At 27.2% G+C, this 18,874-nt stretch overlaps 4 protein-coding genes across 7 annotated transcripts; 3 read left to right on the forward strand and 1 right to left on the reverse strand.

The window, feature by feature from the left end:
* Positions 1-670: 670 nt before the first annotated feature.
* On the reverse strand, positions 671-1,986 carry LOC119682591 (sarcocystatin-A-like). Of its 4 annotated transcripts, none has more exons than XM_038096068.1 (4): positions 1,924-1,986; positions 1,286-1,470; positions 1,014-1,123; positions 671-924 (listed from the first exon to the last, which is right to left on the reverse strand). In XM_038096068.1, the coding sequence occupies exons 2-4, from the start codon at positions 1,340-1,342 to the stop codon at positions 726-728; spliced, it is 366 nt and encodes a 121-aa protein (XP_037951996.1). In that variant the 5' UTR covers positions 1,343-1,470; positions 1,924-1,986; the 3' UTR covers positions 671-725. The 4 variants fall into 4 exon arrangements, with proteins under 4 accessions (XP_037951996.1, XP_037951997.1, XP_037951995.1 ...); XM_038096069.1 differs by having other exon boundaries at positions 1,796-1,957; XM_038096067.1 differs by having other exon boundaries at positions 1,725-1,957.
* A 2,592-nt stretch (positions 1,987-4,578) lies between these two features.
* Positions 4,579-5,464, forward strand: LOC119684878 (sarcocystatin-A-like). The gene is made up of 3 exons (XM_038099010.1): positions 4,579-4,673; positions 4,812-4,921; positions 5,211-5,464. The coding sequence occupies exons 1-3, from the start codon at positions 4,617-4,619 to the stop codon at positions 5,407-5,409; spliced, it is 366 nt and encodes a 121-aa protein (XP_037954938.1). The 5' UTR covers positions 4,579-4,616; the 3' UTR covers positions 5,410-5,464.
* Positions 5,465-7,297: 1,833 nt separating this feature from the next.
* Positions 7,298-8,278, forward strand: LOC119675306 (sarcocystatin-A-like). Its single transcript, XM_038086502.1, has 3 exons — positions 7,298-7,374; positions 7,894-8,003; positions 8,069-8,278. Exons 1-3 carry the CDS (start codon positions 7,318-7,320, stop codon positions 8,265-8,267), a joined length of 366 nt encoding a protein of 121 aa, XP_037942430.1. The 5' UTR covers positions 7,298-7,317; the 3' UTR covers positions 8,268-8,278.
* A 4,863-nt stretch (positions 8,279-13,141) lies between these two features.
* On the forward strand, positions 13,142-14,759 carry LOC119681771 (sarcocystatin-A-like). Its single transcript, XM_038095049.1, has 3 exons — positions 13,142-13,269; positions 13,362-13,474; positions 14,547-14,759. The coding sequence occupies exons 1-3, from the start codon at positions 13,207-13,209 to the stop codon at positions 14,731-14,733; spliced, it is 363 nt and encodes a 120-aa protein (XP_037950977.1). The 5' UTR covers positions 13,142-13,206; the 3' UTR covers positions 14,734-14,759.
* The last annotated feature ends 4,115 nt before the right edge of the window (positions 14,760-18,874 follow it).

The following is an 18,874-nucleotide window of genomic DNA, read 5'->3' on the forward strand; positions in this document are numbered from 1 at the left end:
TTATAATATTTTTTACATAATTAAGAACATTTTGAATAGAATTGTATATTCATTTTCTGCTTTTTCTGATTTTTTTTTTCATGTTTCAGTCATAGAGGGGTCAGAATCAATGAAGCTTTTTATTTTGACCTATTCTTCCTTGTTTAATGCTTTATCACGACCCATTATTACTTTAAATCGTCACAATGTGTTTAAAATTAACAAATAAATCGAAAAAAATTAATATTATGATGATCTGCTACTCATAAATGAAATTGGAATCCAAATGTGCTAATGAAATGAAGCGGAGTGTAAAAGAGAATGCATTTTATAATGGATGAATTTTGTTAAATGATGTTGTTTTAATGATAACTATGTACCTAAATAAAAATTAAGACAACTTCTTACTGCTGACTGTTTCTAGAAGATTTTTAAAATAACTACTTTTTTCTATCCCTGATATAAACTAAAGGCAGGAAACTATTTAAGTGACATTACATTATAAGTAAACTATTAAACTTAATAATAATAGGTTATCTTTAGACTCAATTAATAAGTAAAAAGAAATTCAAAATAAGATTTTAAATTTATATATATATATATATATATCTGTCATTTACTAATGTAACTAATGTAAGAAAATTAAAGTTAATTTTGTTTTTATTTAATAAAAATAACTATTTTACTCATATATTTTCTTAAACTTTTTTTATTAAAAACAAAAGCCTCGATTAATAACAATTATCTTAAGCACTATGTTTTCGGACTAATTTTTCCTCGCCATCACATTCAAAAGTAACTTCGATTCCATTTTCCAACCAAGATTGACTCCAAATACCGATATTGCAGATTTTTGTAGCATCATTGGAATCAATTAGTTCAGCCTTTATTTTATAGGCAATACCAGAAACTACTTGAGATGTTGCTGATAAAATTTTAGAGAGCCTAAGAAACAAACACACAATCAATAATAATAATTATATCAACAATATTATATAATATATAAAACATTATATAATCTATAAAGAACTTACTTATAACTTGGACCTTCGCCTGCGGCCAATTTAGTTAAAGACAATTCCAAAGCTTCTTTTGCAGAATTTATGTCGTCGCCATTTAACGTTTGTACACTACCTGGAGCTGGCTGCGAAGTGCAAAATATATATATTCAAATTAAATATTTTATTATTATTTATATATATTTTTAATAATTTTAAGGTATGTTTAATTATTGAACCTTTTTGTTTTATTTTATTTTCTGCATTATTTTATTAAATAATAAAATGGCAAAACAATTTTTACTTACCACACTTGTCGCGGTAACCACAACTATGGCAAGACTCAACAAAAATATTGTTTTCATTTTGTTATTAGATTATTTAAGGTGTTTTTCCTCGGAGATGTAATTTCTGATTAGCAAAGATCTGCCAGTTCATCGTCTTTTATAGTCAGCAAAAAAATAGATAACCATAGAAATGCTTATACCTCAACCTGTTTTGGTAGAGAATTTATGCTAATTACTTATCATTATATATAAAAATATATATATTTGCTAACATTTATTTGTTTATATCAAAATAAACAAAACTATAAACTTAAAGAATACATAATACATAAGGAATACAAAAAGTTTTTAAATAAAATCAAACAAAATCGTTATATTACATCGATTTTAAATGAAATGAAATTTGACATTAAAACCAAGAAGAAGAGCTCTGAAAACATTGGTCCGAATTATTCTTTACCGAATTAGTCAGCCTCTATTGAGTTCTATTGAGAATTGTAAGGATTTTAAGAAATAAGCAATTTGATAAACCTGCTGGCAAATCGTTCACTACAACAATAACACTACTGTCTGAATCTTGTTGCGGTATATGCAAAGGATCCACACTTCCTTGCTATAGGATCACGAAAGACAAAAGAGAAGAAAATTGTAAGACTTACAATTTTGAAACAATCTAAAGAGTTATTATCATATCCATTTAAAACCAAATTAAATTATGAAATGAAATATATAAAATTTTATAAAGTAGTTGACAGATCTATTTAAATGAAACCAGAGCTAATGTTGTCGAAAGATTTGACAAAAAAAAACAATTCGAAATACAAAAATTATATTACTTACTTAACAATTTAGTTGGCCGTTACAAACGTGAGTCGTTTCCAGCAGCCTCCTCTTGATAGCTCAATCAGTAACTTGCTTGATCAGTAATATCGTTAGTTACATGGTCCTTCCACTGATGATGGGACGGGTTCAACCGCAGTTTCCAGCAACGGGTACCAAATTAAACACCTTTCTAGCTGGACCTCTTTCGGCCATTCGTAAGACATGATCCAGACAGGGAGCCCGTTTAATTTTATACACTTAACAATGTTGGTATTAATGGTATAGCTCATAGAGTTCCTTGAAGGTGTCAATAAATCTGTCGCATAATTTTTCTCTTGTATGTTTCTAATGTTTTTTTATCACTGTAGGTTATTGTCCATGCTTCTGTATCACACGAAAGAAAGCAAGAAAGGCATTATTATATAAGAGATTTGTAAAGGTGTTTTTTTTTTTGTCGAGAGAAAACTTCATTTCTCAATTGCCAATTTAGCCTGAAGTCACATCTGTTAGATAAAAGAGATTCTTCGTTGAATTTCTACACTGACGAAATTTTTCGTGTTAATGTGGGTTCTCAAATATACAAAGTCTCTTACACTCTCCAACTTATAGTGACAACAACGGTGACGTGGGTTTCACGAAATCCGGGAAATTAGTTCGTTAACAAAAATCGTTAACAAAAATTTGTTTTTCTTGGGTCTGCTCTAGGATTTGACATAGTGTGAATATCTGGTCTATGGCGGATTTACCAGTTCTGAAGCCACACTGATAATGTCCAAACAGTTGCTTAACGATTAGCCTCAACCTTTCATAGGTATAGAACCTTATATGCAATGTTTTAAAGACTAATCCTGCGATAATTGTTGAAGTTTGCGAGATCCTACTTTTACTGGATTGGGCACAGCAGACTTAAATTTCAATCGTTGGACTGCAGGACATGCGTCTGATATTATGTGCGATAACTTTGTTGTTTTTCAACCGATTTGCTTGAAATTTATAATTCAAATTTGAAATAAAAATTAAATTGCTTTGAATCTAATGGACAATCTCGTAAATTATTTAAAAACTAATTTGCACATCACTAGCATTTTATTTTAAGTGGTATTTTTATATATATAATGAATAAGTGTAGTCTCATGGAAGCAAAAATTGTTGTTTAAAAAAAATTTTTTTTTTAAATAATTACATGGAGGGTGGGACCTACAGTGGGTAGAGATTCACCAAACTTTTTGAACCTTAGTAATATAGTACAAGTTTTTTGTATCCCAAATTTCATTTATCTACATATTATAGTTTTTAAGATATTAAAAAACCTTCTAATGAGCCATAAACCCTTTCCAGTAGTCTTAAGCAAACTATAACATATATAAATGTATCTATAAACTCGAAAGTACCGTTGAAACCATTAAAGCATAGAAAATTCATTTTTTAAAGCAATGCAAAAATTTAGGTGTCTGGGATTAGTGTTAAGTATTAATAGACCCTTTCTCTTAACAATCAAATAATGTACACATTGCACTTGACCCAAGAACTACTAATCAAATCAAAATTAATAAGCTATGGACAATATAGAACAATTATAGGATCAGAAGAAAACGGGAAACTCTTACAAAAATATTTAAGAAGAATATATATCAGATATAATCTTTGTTTAAATATATTTTATGAAAGTAGTTTTAAAAGATTTATGAAAATGCAATAGTTGCGATGGTACGGATTTCTATTGAGGATGTAAGGAAAAATGGAAGAATACTAAAAAAGATTCTTGATGCGAGAAAACAAGGATCCAGATTGCAGATTACAAAAGGATGTTAAGAAGAACAAAGGAATAATGATACGTAAATTATAAAATAAAAAATGTAAAAAATAGATAAGAGTAAAGGAAATTGTAAGGAAGGAAATGGTTTACCACAAACTTCAAAGTTATAGTGATAACGATTTTCTATAATATCACTAATAAGAGTATAAGTTTTACATCAATATAAATATTATTTTAAAACTGAGTTCTTATGAAAAGCAATGTAAATATCGAACAACATGTAGAATCATTAAAAATTTAAATATTTATTTAATATAATTAAAAAGTTCCATTAAAGTAAGTTTAACGGGTTTTTTTTGAACTAATTTGTCGCTTTTTTCGTGAATACTGAATTAATTTGATGTTATAAAAATTGGAGAATAATCTGGGCCAATCTGTTTAGAGTCATAAAACTTGATTTTAATGTGAAATGGTATATTACGTCAAAGTGATGTAAATCAATTTATTTTTGTTTTATTTATAACACAACCTATTTTTTTATTTTTATTTATAGTTTTTATTAAATTTTTTTTTTGAATAATAATCAAATAAATATTGGCAAATAAATAGTAAATAAGTAATTAACATAAATTCTCTGCCAAAACTGGTTAAGACATAAGCGCCTCTATGCTGTTTTTATTTTTTTCCTGAACTATAAAAGACGCAGATCTGACAGGCCTTTAGCAATCAGAAATCACATTTCCGAGGAAAAACACCTTGAACAATCCTAAGAAAATGAAAACCATATTTTTGTTGAGTCTTGCCATTATTGTGGTCGCCGCAAATGACGTAGTGAGTAAAAGTTAATTTCTTATTATATTTTTACCATATAAGAAATATACATAAATATATGCATATGTATATATATAAATAATTTATATGAAATTTTCAGTAAAGTATTTAAATTAAAATATTTTGCATATTTTACAGCCTGTTTTAGGTGGAGTACAAAACTTAAGTGGCGACGACATAAATTCAGCAAAAGAAGCTTTGGAACTGTCTTTAACTAAATTGGCCGCAGGCGAGGGTCCAAGTTATAAGTAAGTTCTTTATACATTATATAATGTTTTATATATTATGGATGTGTGCGAGTTAGGCTAAGGACGTGTACGAGTTAGGCTAAGTTGCGTTCTAAATGAGGGAAATTCTAAGATGAGCCGATAATGTAGTGATGTGTCGATACGTGTTGATAAATGGCTAAATGTGTGCAGTGCAAAAAATCCCAAAAAATCTCCCATTTGGTTTAGCATCAACTTCGCCTAACTCGCACACGTCCTATATAATATTATTGATATAATTATTATTATTGATTGTGTATTTGTTTCTTAGGCTCTCTAAAATTTTATCAGCAACATCTCAAGTAGTTTCTGGTATTGCCTATAAAATAAAGGCTGAACTAATTGATTCCAATGATGCTACAAAAATCTGCAATATCGGTATTTGGAGTCAATCTTGGTTGGAAAATGGAATCGAAGTTACTTTTGAATGTGATGGCGAGGAAAAATTAGTGCGAAAACATAGTGCTTAAGAAAATTGTTGTTAATAGAGACTATTTAGATGTAAAATATTAAATAAAATATGAAGTGAGGTAAATTATTTTTACTTAACAAAGAATAATTATTGTAATTTTTTATTATTTTAGATTTTTTATTTAGTGATTGTTTAAATTCTTGAAAACTTTTTCTATTATTCCACATATGTTTTTTATTCTATAATATATGATAGATACATAAACAACTAGTAAGAATACGATATTAACAAAAGCGTTATCGTCGCTCGATGTAGAGATATACAAAATTTTAATAAATTTTTATTGTATATTTATTTTATACAATAAATATTTAATAATCAACAAATATTCAATACAATAAGCCCTTGGACCACCTCCAAAACCTTCTATTAAAAGCATTTTAAGCTTTTCCAAAGGTACAAGGTAGTTTTTAAACTTCTTAGTTTTCTTTTATATGGTAACATAACATAACCTAACATTATTGCATATGTTTTTTTTTATATTATTTAACAATATGTCTTCATTAAAACGCTTTTATTTAAAGCTTAACAAGAAGTTTAAGAATCTTAAAAACTAATAACATTACATAACAAATTATTTTATATTGCATATTTGATTGAAGTATTTTACATTTGGACCCACATGAGTAGTAAGGACGTGTGCGAGTTAGGCTAAGTTGATGCTAAACCAAATAGAAGATTTTTTGGGATTTTTTGCACTGCACACATTTAGCCATTTATCAACACGTATCGCCACATCACTACATTATCGGCACAACTTAGAATTTCCCTCATTTAGAACGCAACTTAGCCTAACTCGCACACGACCTTAGCCTAACTCGCATACGTCGTTAGCCTAACTCGCACACGAACTAAGTAATTTTTTTATAATTTAATATTATTAGGGGGTTATTAGGAGAGTTCACATTCATCTCATTTAAAATACCCTTAAGGAATTGTTTGGCAAAATAAGTTATTAAGATTTCTAAATATCACTCATATGGCATTTATTATGGATATGAAGTAAACTTCACGAAGTTTTGTATTTACTTTCAGTACTGTACGTACACTTGTTTTTTAAACCACTAACAAATAGGATATTTCATACTGTACACTTTCGATGTTCGAAATTCGTTGATTCCGTGTAAGGTAGAAACTTAACTAGATATTAATTTTGTCATAAACTATTAATATAATAGAAATAAAATTTTTCTTTATTGTGTTTAAAAACATATATAACATATAATGGCAGGATAATTATTTTCTTCTTAAATTATTAATGCATTCCTTAAACATAATATAAAAAATTATCATTCGTGTTAACTTTGACAGAACGAAATAGACGTACAAATATTATTTCATAATTATTAATTTTTTTTATAAATTTTGAATGAAAATATGTAGATTTTTTAACACATTTTTGAGAAAAATATGTAAAATTGTAGGTCATATGAAAATATGACATAAGGAAATAAAAAACAAAATTTATTTAAATTAACTAGTAATGAAGAAGAAAACAATTTCCTAACATAAGCTTAACAGGTTAAAGTCGCTTCCCGCTGTTACTTACATTGTTCAATAAAATTTATCAACGAAATCTTCAAATCTTTAAACATCTGATTTAGCAGACATTAATAAATTATTTAGATCATTTAAAACCCAATAATGACGTAATAGAATTGATCTTATTTATTATAAATTTTATGTTATATATATGATTATGATTTTTATTTAAGAATAGAGAGACAAATTTTATCTAAAACCGTTAATTTTTAATTAACATAAAATTAATTCTAAAACCGGTAGACATGTAATTCGCTACGCTTTATTTCTCTTCTTTTCCTATAAAAGACGAAGAGTTAGCAGATCTTCTTCAATTATAAAGAATTTTTTTAAAGATAAACACATTGAAATATATTCAAAAAATATGAAATTATTATTTTTACTGTGTTTAACTATTGTTTTAGTTGTTGCCGAAGATGAAGTGAGTCGATAATTGTTAATAATTGAATTAAATAAATATTAAATTAAATCAATGAATTTAATTTCTATCTAAATGAAAAAATAGATTTTAAAAGAGATAAGTACTAAGGCGAAAAAAATTGAGCACGTGTCAAGTACATCCGGTGTCTAATAATTGATAATAAATTTAAAAATAAAAGTTAAAAGTTTAATAATTTAATAAATTTAAACACAAATGGTTGAGAATTGTGAAAAATGAAATAAATTTAATAATTAAAAGAAAAAAATACAAAACCCACACTTTGAAAAAGTTGAACATACTGGACACGTCAACTTTCACCGAACATTTAAATAAAAATTAAATAGTTTAAAAAAAACTATTAATCTAGTTAAATAAACATGAACTTTTACTTAATTAAGTTAATAATAATAATTAAACAAAAGATTAATTATTTGAGAAGTGGACAACTTCAAATAATGAACAAACTTTATATAAATAATAATTAAACTATTAGTTAATCACACTTTTGATAATTTTTAGCCCGCTGCCGATGAAATAGAAACCCTAACTGGTGACCAATTAACTTCAGCACAAGAGTATTTGGAAAAATCTTTAGCTAAAATAGCTGCAGGTGATGGACCCAAATATAAGTAAGTTCCTCGCACAAAGACCTTATCAGGGTATAATTCTTTCTAATATATTTTTATTTTTTTAGACTATCCAAGGTTATATCAGCAACACAGCAAGTGGTTTCCGGTATATTATACAAATTTAAAACTGAACTCATTGATGACAAGAAAACGACTAAAACTTGTGACGTCAGTATTTCGGGACAGCCTTGGTTAGAAAATGGCATCGAAGTCACGTTCGAATGTGAAGGTGAAGAGAAATTATTGAAAAAATATAGTGCATAGGAATATATTATTGTTTGTTGAGGTTTTATAATTTAAGAATAGTTTTAATAAATTTTGTTATATGCGATTTTATGATTTTTTAAATTAATTTTTTTCTCTATTAAGATATTGGACACTAATTCGCTTGTTTTCAGTGGAGCTTTAATTATTATTATAGTTATTATTGTGTAAAAATCCATTAAGTCCATATTACAATATTAAAATTTTTTATCTTCAAAATATGTGAGGTCTATTAAGATAATAATAATAGTACGTTTACTTGTTATAACTTGAAAAAGGTTTTGACAGATAATAGCTTGATTAATATTAATTAGATAATCAAGATAAGAATCGTCCAGCTTATCTTGGAGCATTTTAATGTTCGATCATGTTTGAGTTCTAGAACTTGCTGTTATGCGTAGAGAAAGATAAAGTTTTCCTATTTGAATAACCCGAACATGTCTACACATTAAAATAAATGACTTAAGTTGGATTGTACTGGAAAGCATATTAAATAACAATGTTTTTGCAGTAAATTATGTGCAAATTATATTGCTGAGGGAAGAAGTCTATTACCTAATACCCAGCTCCCTGGATACTCCACTGATTACTCTTCTCTTAATCAAATTTTGAAAATCTCAAACACCATTAAATGTTATGTTACAATAAGGATTGGAAGATATTAACTTTCATTCAGTTCAAATTTTAGACATTCTAATGATTAATGGAGGAATTAATATATCAATTAGGCATAATCGGGTGAGAAACGAGAGTAGGAAATGATTGGTATAATACTTTTCAGAGCTATATGCCAATAAAATTTAGCTCAAGGATTCGTTTATAAATTTAAACAATTTTCTTTTTTTGTTGAATGTTATCATTTTAATATATGTATTAATGTACATGTATGTATTTTGTTGATATTATTTACTTTGGCTACACAATGTTTTCGTAAAATTTTACATGTTAAACTATAACATTACTAATATAAAATTTATACTAAGTTAAAAACAGTAGATTTTGTATTGAATTCTATGATATGGTAAACTGTAAACCACTAATAAAGGTTTATTTATATTCCTTTAAAGTTATTAACTAACTGTCGATGGATTATTTTTGAACTGAGAAGTAGTTTGAGTATTACCATAAGATGTCGTATTAAAGATGTCGATGATTAAAATTATAATGTAAAATTATAATGTTATAATTCCTTTTAGAAAGGAACTACCTAAAATCAGATGAAATAATTAAAGGTGTTTATAATTCTATCCCAGGGGTACCTTTTGCTGGCAAACTGTAATCTATGCAGCTCTCAGAAAGTTCGCACAATTTACCTTTCTTGAAAATAGTGAAGCACAGATGACGTCTTTGTCAACGTAAAGTGTTACTTATAGTTCATGTCTGTTCCTTACCATTCGTAAGGAAGGTCAACTTACGAGCCTTTCCTTAGAAATATAAACTACCTATATTACAGCTGCAATAGCCGTTGTACTCTACTCTCAAATTTTTCCTAAAAAGCTCTTAAGATTTTGTTTATATAACTTTATCTAATCAATTTAACTTCCAACTCGATACTATTTATTATATTAAAAATTAATTCTATTTAAAGTGTATTTTTAAACTTAATTTAAATAATATATGCTATATACTTATATGCTGAAAGAAATTAATGCAAAATTAAATAATAAATAATGGAGGTCGTATAAAGTACAATAATCGGATGACTAGATCTGGTCATTAAGAGTAGCTTGACTTAATTTTATAAAACTCATAAATTTCATATTAGAACGTTTTATTTTTATTGTGCATAAATTTAAAATTATAATTATAATTTACTTTTCTAACCAATTATTGGAAATACAATAGAAACAAACTATCGGCAAAAGCAAAACTACCAGTTTTTGAAATAAAAAACTAATATAATCTACGTTAATTGTTAGTTAATAAATATAAATATTTATATAAACAATGACTCAAAAGATTTAGCTCACCTTGAACTTGAACTAAGAGTTACAGGGTAATTCATCTATGTACTATTGATTAATACATTACTTATAATATTGTATATCTGTAAAGTGTGAAAACTATGAACAAAATCGTAGCAGTGTTTTATTACTAGCACTATAAAACACCCAGTATTTCCATGTAAAATAAGTGATTTACTAGTAGCCTAAAAGAGTGTTTCAGTAATTAGAACACTTAATCAAATGATTCATATTTTAAAAAGATTTGTAATTATAAAACAAAGTGAGTAAGTAATTATAAATAATACGAGAGTATTTAATTTAGTTTAATTCATCTTCATAGTATATAATTCTAACACTACTTAGTAGTTTCCATACTTTGTTTTTAATATCATGTAAAATATTGAATTTTTCCATGGCTCTTTCCCATAAATTGACATACCATATCAAATTCTATTGCTCGTAATGTTATATATTATTACCTAAAATATTGAATTTGTAGTATAAGTCATTATTCTATATATTCTCATTACTGTTGGTTTTCTCCAATATTCTAAATTTTTAATTTTTTTATAACAGACACCTCTTCTCCATAGCCCCGTGTCAAACAAATTTTGATTTGCTGATGGCTGCCTCATTTTTATGCGTCCGTCCAACCTTCACCAAAACTCTAATTCAGTTCAGGACCCTCTTTATTTAATACACTACTTAAAAAATTAAACTCAATCTCTTCAAGATTTCTGTCAGAGAAGATATTACCCTAGGGGTTTTCATATCCAACTTATTAATCTAGAGTTTTGTGCTATCCACTTAGGCATTTTCTTTATACATGTAATATGCGCTATTTAAAACATCACTTTTAGGCAAATTTGAAGGCACATCTTTCTTAACTGTTAAAGTTAAAAAATTCTGATACAAGCATTTCATCCATCATTTACTTTCCTACGCTTTCGCTATATTATCTGCAATCACTTCTGATCAAATGAAAAGAAACCATATTTTTGAGTGCAACGTCCTATGAGATTACAGCCTGACGGCAAGCACTTCTCCAACTCTATCAGTAAGAATGTTTCAATTGCTTACACTCGTTTCTCGTACCTTTTGTTAGTCATGTCCTATAAGCCCACCTATACTTGTTTTTATACTTCGATAAAAAAAAATCAGATTCTTCAATTATTGTTTTTTTAACCATGGGTTTCGTGACCTTGGTCACAGAGTATATAATTAATCTATCCCCAGTGTTTGTGCAGTATTTCTATTTTAAGAACATCTATTTTAAGAACATGCTTTCTGGATTAGATAAACTTAAATTTCTAAGTACTAAAGCTGTTTATTTCAACTCTCACTCTTAATTACTGGAATGAACTTAGTCTCTTCTTTGAGCATTTTTCATTCAGATTTTTAATTAAATTCAAAAAAGAAATAGGGCATTCGGTAATACTAGCCTAAATCGTGGTTTCTGAATCGTCGCCCGCGTATCGCTAATAGTTCATAGTTAGTTTTCTGATCGCTATTAGTGTAGTTGTTAGTCAAGATGTAAAAGGTTATGTTAGGTTAATGTAGTAGTAGATTGATTAATTGGTCCTACGGATTTGTTGTAATACCAATATTTCATATGAGATTTTAATTGTTTTACCATTTTGCTGCTTTTAAAAATGTTTATATGATTTTAGTCTAAGCTTTGAACAGCTCTGCGATAGTGCTAAAGATTTGTTTCTCTACAAAGTTTGTGCTGCTTCTACTTTCAGGAAGGTAACTGTAGCAGTTGTGTTCCATCGGTTCTTCTTTCTCATCTACATAACTTTTATAATATTTTTAGGCGGGAATATGTGCTTTTGTATGGCATAGAAACATAAATGCAATCACAGAATTATAAAGTTAAACTGAGAGTTTTTGAGAGAAAAGTTAATTCGAATAGAAGGACTACGAATTGTATAATCTTTATCATGAAATTGATATACTTCAGCGAATTAATATCCAGCGGCTTCGTTGGTTTGATCATGTTGTGAGAACGGATATCGATGCACCATCGAGAAAGGTGATAGAAACTGAAATTGGAGAAAGAAGGTGTAGAGATAGATTGTATTTCCGGTAAAGGTATCAAGTTAAGGGAACACTAATCGCACTTGATGTACAAGACTAAAGAGGCACGCACATAGCAGAATGGCCTGAACAGGAGTGATGTGCTAGGTCGAAACTGGATACCGGGTTTTAAAGGCAAATGAAGTAAGTAATATATTGATGTGTTATGATTCAAAATATCAAACAAAAAAGTGGTTTCTCTTAAATTATTGAAATATAATAATGTTATTATTATGTTATCTTTTATCGTTTTATTTGTAATAAAAATTGTTGTAATGATTTTAGTGTAAAGTAACTATCTCGATTACTTATTACAGATCTATGGTGAAAACATATATACCCATTAGATTTTAAAGTTGATTAACAAGTCTACCCCTTTTTGATAGCAGAGGTTTCGAAAAATGGAAAGGAAGATCGGTTTCCATTTAAGTCCACTATCTAAATATAGTATTTGGATAGATCTGTCTGATATACATATTATGAGAATCAATACTAATATGGCAGCTAGTTCTTTACTTATAAAGGTATAGCGTAAAATATAAAACAGATGAAACTTAGGATAATACCACCAGCGATGTTTACATATTCATATAATCATATATGTGAATAACTATTGCATATATTAAATAGTTATTAAATAAATCAATATTTTCGATTAAATGGGTAGGTCATTTAAGGAGACTGCATTTTGGTATATTCCACAAAAGTAAATAATGATGAAATTATACTAAATACTTTTTAATCATGTAATTATTTAAAGTAATTGAAAACAATATTTATGAGATTTAATTTAAATAATTAGGGTTAAATCTTAGCTTACAAAAGTATATAAAAGGCATAAAACGAGATCAAGTTTTTCAGTTCACTGTCAAAGTTGCAGTTTGAATTACTATTAAGGAAACTAACTCATCAAAATGGCTGGATTAAAAGTTGCGCTTATTATGGGAATTCTAATTGTATTTGTTGCTGCTCATGTAGTAAGTTTAACAACTTAATAAAAATAATAAAAAATAAGATAAATATGTGCTCAATTTTATGAAACAAATGTATAAAAAAAATTTCTTAAAAGACAGCAAATGCTACTGGAATGCCAGAACTAAAGGATGAACAACTACGAAAAGCTGCTAATTTATTAGAGAACTCCATTTTACGATTGGCATCTGGCGAAGGACCCAAATACCGGTAAGATTTCGTTAAAATAATTTTTTTTTATTTCGTTATTATAAAATATAAAGATATTAGAAAACGTGTTGAATAACTGTTTTAAATATAATTTTACATTTTTTTAACAGTACTTAAGTAATTTATTTAAAAAATATTTTAAAATATATTCAATAATAATTTTTTTTTAAACTTGATAAATTTTTTTAATAATTATTTCTTAATACTTATTTATCAAAAAGTTTTATAATTTTTACAAGATTTATTTCGGTTGTGTTAAAATTTTTAATATAATATATTTTTGAAAAATATTTTGGTATTTAGATAGACCTATTTTGATGGTCTATTTCGGTGGGAACCATCTTCAGTGTACATAAGTAAAAATGATATTATTTAAAATACATGTAAATAAAAGCATAGGAATAGGAATAAACAGGGCACCAGCTCACAACGGAGCGGAGCATTGTGACCATGGTTATTCTTTTGTGCTGCAACAGACCCTAACCGAACAGAACACTTTCCGTCTTCCGAAGAAAAGTATAAGCATATATTAAAATAATAACTAATAATAAAAATAAATAATAATAATAAAAATTAAAAAGTCAAAAATAAACGGAAACAAAATTAAAGAACAAAAATAAAGGATTAACTAATGGAAAAGAAAATAGAATTTTATAATTATTAATTATATGTTAATTTTTCTGATTGGTCAGAGAGTTGTATATTTACGCAAGACCCTCTGTGTCATTGCTGTAGTTTAGTCTATGATTTTCTGGAACATCAATCATATATAACATTACGAATATTATTGTATGTCGATAATTTGACTCCTCGTTAACGATTTATATATCTTCAAAATTTTGAGAATGTTTCATCGTAGAGCAGTGGGTCGCTAATGCTGTCCTTTGATCATTGAGGGTTAAACGGACTTTTATGTTGTGTTTATGATCCGCGATATTCGTCCTAAGCGTTCCACTTAATTATGTTACTTGTTTTTACTAGAATTTACTAGAATACTACTAGAATAATAACTAGAATAATATAAAAAATACTGAAAAAAATACTTTTTTAAAAATTAATAATCTTTTTATAGCGTCTCTAAGGTTATATCCGCTGTTCATCCCAATAACAATGAAAATGAGTACAGTATCAATGCCGAACTCATCAATGCCAAGAACGAAAATAAGAAATGTGTTATCAATATTAAATCACAACCCGATGTGGAACTTGGTATCGAATGTGAAGGAGAGCCCAAAATTGTAAAAAAAATTCCAGCTTAAATAAAATATATATATGAATTTTCATTTAATTTTGCTTAATATTATACAAATTGTTGATAAACAATATTTAAAAAATTAAATGATTTAATGCAGAACATTACACTGTAACTTTTTAATTTTCTTAACCTATAAATGTTTTTATTTACAGTATTAATATATAATATGGAATAATAAACTTACTATTCTATCGAAAAGATATAGATTTTATATTTTTGATATAAAAGCGTTTACATCGCTGGTAGTTTTCGTGTACCAAGGACTATTTTTCAATACGCCTTACGAAAGATAAATATTCATACCAATCCGGCAAAGTTGGAATTAATTTTCAGAACAGGAATGCTTAATACTTCAGCATGGATTTTATACAATTATATCTTCATCAAAAAGATAATACTTTTTCAACTTGTGATGATAAAGTGTTACGAAGTTCCAGCGCATGGTATTTAGTCTACTACTTATAGGCTTGGTTTGGCGAACGATATGTATAATTTTTTCAGGTATTCTATTGTCAATCTGTTTTAAAAAATAGTTAAAAATCCAACCTATTAAACAAAAAAACTGTGAGCACCAGAAGCTTGAGTTTGCTTCTAGCTATCTATAGACGGGATAATGATACAACAGTTATTACCACCGATACCTGCTTTATATGTCTCTTATCATTTTTGATTTCAAACATATTTATATAATCATTCTCAAAAAACTCATCTAAACTTATCAAATTAAAATAAGCAAATATTTATTTTAGATACTGAAGAGGAATTTTATTTAATATGATTATGTATGAGGTAAACGATATATAAAAATGTTTTTCGAACTCACAAAAAAAATAAAAATTATTAAATATGTATTAAAAATAATAAAAATTTTTTAAAATATTACAATTTAAAATAAAATAATTGAAACAAATTTGAATGCCTACATTATTAGCCTGGCGTATTGAAAATTATGTCAAAGGGATTAGAATATATACCAGAATAAATTTTTTTTGCCATACTTTAATATGGCTTATAATAAGTCTGAGTAAGAGGAAGAATTATTTTCTTTTTCGCACTTTAGCAATACCGAGCACTGAATATCCTCATTAGTATGTTTCAGCATTATCTTTTTTCGTCAGACAGATAAATATATTTTGAACTAAAGACTTAGTTTAGGTTAGGTTATACCGGCGATCTCTAGTGGATCCATTTTTACCCATTGTGTTACCGTATATATACGAAAAACTCAGAATTTAAAACCACTTAGAACCTTTGCGAAGCTCAAAATCGTATTTAGTGTCAGGTTCTGTAATTTCTCAAAATTCTCAAGAAAGAGAGGTAAAGTGCTAAATTGCATTAGCTGGGCAAAAACATAGTAGATGAGAGGCGATAGATTTGATTGAAAGGAAGACCTAATGTTCTAGCATGGTTCCCTAGTTTATCAAAAGACTGATATCTCTACGGGGTATCTCAATGAGAATTTTGGATTTTCTTTTATCAGAACGTGGCCAGATTGCATACATATGCATGCATATCGTTGAGTCTTCCAATTTTTTATTAAAAATTTCAGTACAGAAAGAATTCAATAACAATTTGCGTGATGTTAGCGAAATGCTCATATAGGTAGGTGTTTCGAGTGAGGTCCTGAAGCAGCCTTTCGTCTGCTCTGCAATTGCCGATAATATCTCTATGAACTAAAGAGTTACGAATTGGATTAGGTGAATTGGAAAAATACTAATTAATCTTCAATAATTTGTTAAACTATAGTATAATAAAGAATTAGTATCGTATTTTAGCAACAATTTATGGGAAAATCGCTTAATATATAAAAAAGACTTAAATTATTAATAGAAAGTTATTCTTGAAAGTACGTATTAAGATTTCTTTAAATTGTTTAAATAGTTCGATATATTCTTGCACTTAAATAATGTAAATATTATTATATTACTTCATAATATTGATTATCTGTAAATTTATATCAATTTATTTAATATTTTTGCAATCAATTACCAATACTGTTATTGAAGTGAGTATTACTTTTGTTTACTCAACAATTTCACTATCAATTTCATTACAGCGAATGGATATGAAAACAAACAATGATCAATTAAAATTAACTAAAATGTACAAAACTGTTATAAAAATTTACTTAATTATTTATAAAATGCTGACTTCTACATAAATAACTTCAAGACATTAGCAAATTGTGAGTATTCACATAAGTATTCTTATTGAAAATAAATAGGCAATGCTGATCTATACAGATACCCTACAGTAACCAATTGTAGTTATCCTTGTAAGTTTCCTGAAAATACAAAGTATGCTAAAAATACAAAGTATGATAAAAATACTAAAGAAAAATTACTAAATATATATCAAATGATCAAAATTATTTAGTTCCAGATATAAATAATTAATTTTCTAAAAATTGCTCAACGCCATAAAGATTGCTCAAAAATTGCTCAGAGCGCCATGCTATTACAGATCTCTTTGTAGGTATATTATTGTTAGTATTAATTTTAACATTTTTTTAATAATAAATTTGAATGAAAATTATTGTATGTCATATAGACCCCACATTTTTAATATAATTATGCTATATAAAATTAATAAAAATCTAATGGATTGAAATATTTTGTATATAAGAGCAATAACAATTTTGTTTTTTATTTTAAAATTAATTAATTATAATTATATATATCTTTTAAAACTGTGCAGTTAAGCAAGAAATTAAATTTTGTCTAAACTTTCCATTATGGCCTATAAGCATTTTATTTGTAATGTATAGTTCCATATTAGATAGAACCAATATCGAAAACAACAACAACAAAAAAAAAACACGAAATGTTTATTATTTTAATTTTTTATTCTTGTTTATATAAAATAATCTCCTTCTGAATAAATAGATTTTTTGTACTCATTCACCGAAATTCAGTTAATTCGGTTATTAATTTCTATTTGGTACTATTGTTCCATTAGTTGCATAAAGTTAAATCAGGTGTATATAGTGGAACTTTTGACGAGACATTTTTAATGCTCATCGAGCGAAATTATCTTTAGTCGATCGAGACTTTTTGGATAATCGAAATAATATTGAAGCGCTTATAGTTCCAGTACTTGCATGGAGCAAAATCAGATCAATGAATGATCAATAACAATTATGACTCTTTCAGTTCAGAGATTACATTCGATGATGGTTTTGTGGAACAGTGCAGTATTATGCGACAATAACCAACAGCCTAGCTATCGGTATTCTTTTTTAACTTGTCGTATTCTATCAGTTCTATCAAATAGATAATATTTTTGGTTCTGTCTGACAATTGCATTTGAATCAAAGAAACCAGTCTACATTGTCGTAGTTTAGTTCCTCTGAATGCTTTACTTTTTCTCGTTTGAATCTTCGGTTGAATTTCATGTCGCGCTCTTGACATTTTGTTTTTGGCTCATATTGGAAACATCATGTTTTATTATAGGTAATAATGGTTGGCATGCTTGAATTGATTCCTTTCAGGACAATCTGCTTTTTAATGTTGAACTTTATAGTATTTTCGGTCATCTGTTAAAGTGTATAAGGCATAAAAAATGTAAATGTGTTACAAAATTCGATGCATTGTGCTTTTTAAATATCTGAATCCTGTCTTTGATGAGTTTTTTGGATTTTCCCATATTTTGTCCATAGCGAGTAGCTGTGCTCGAACAAAGTTTTCAAAGTTCTCAGCTAAATCAACTTAAAATCAATGTACGACACTCGTACACTTCCAAGTCACTTTTTCCATATTTAAAATAGACTTTTTCAAAATATAATAATCACTTGTTTCTCCATGTATATATATTTGAAATATAGATCATGCATCTATTATTATGCACCTGTAGATGTCGCTGCGTTAAGAGTATTTATGGAAAGGGTCTAATCGGTTCAAACTTTTACTTTACGTGTATATAAATTTCTTTATTTTTATTTATAACTAATTTTGTACAGCCTTAAGTTAACAATTATATAATATACTTATATATAATTATTATTATATAAGTATATTATTTACTGTAATTTTTTTAGGATGTAGATTATTTAATATTATATTTTTTTTTCAGTTTGGTTTTATTTATTTTTTTATCGTTTTTTGTTTATTATTTTATCTTTTATTTTATAAAAATAATATTTTGTT

Source organism: Teleopsis dalmanni, chromosome 2 (assembly GCF_002237135.1).
Source record: "Teleopsis dalmanni isolate 2A chromosome 2, ASM223713v2, whole genome shotgun sequence".
NCBI lineage: Eukaryota > Metazoa > Arthropoda > Insecta > Diptera > Diopsidae > Teleopsis > Teleopsis dalmanni.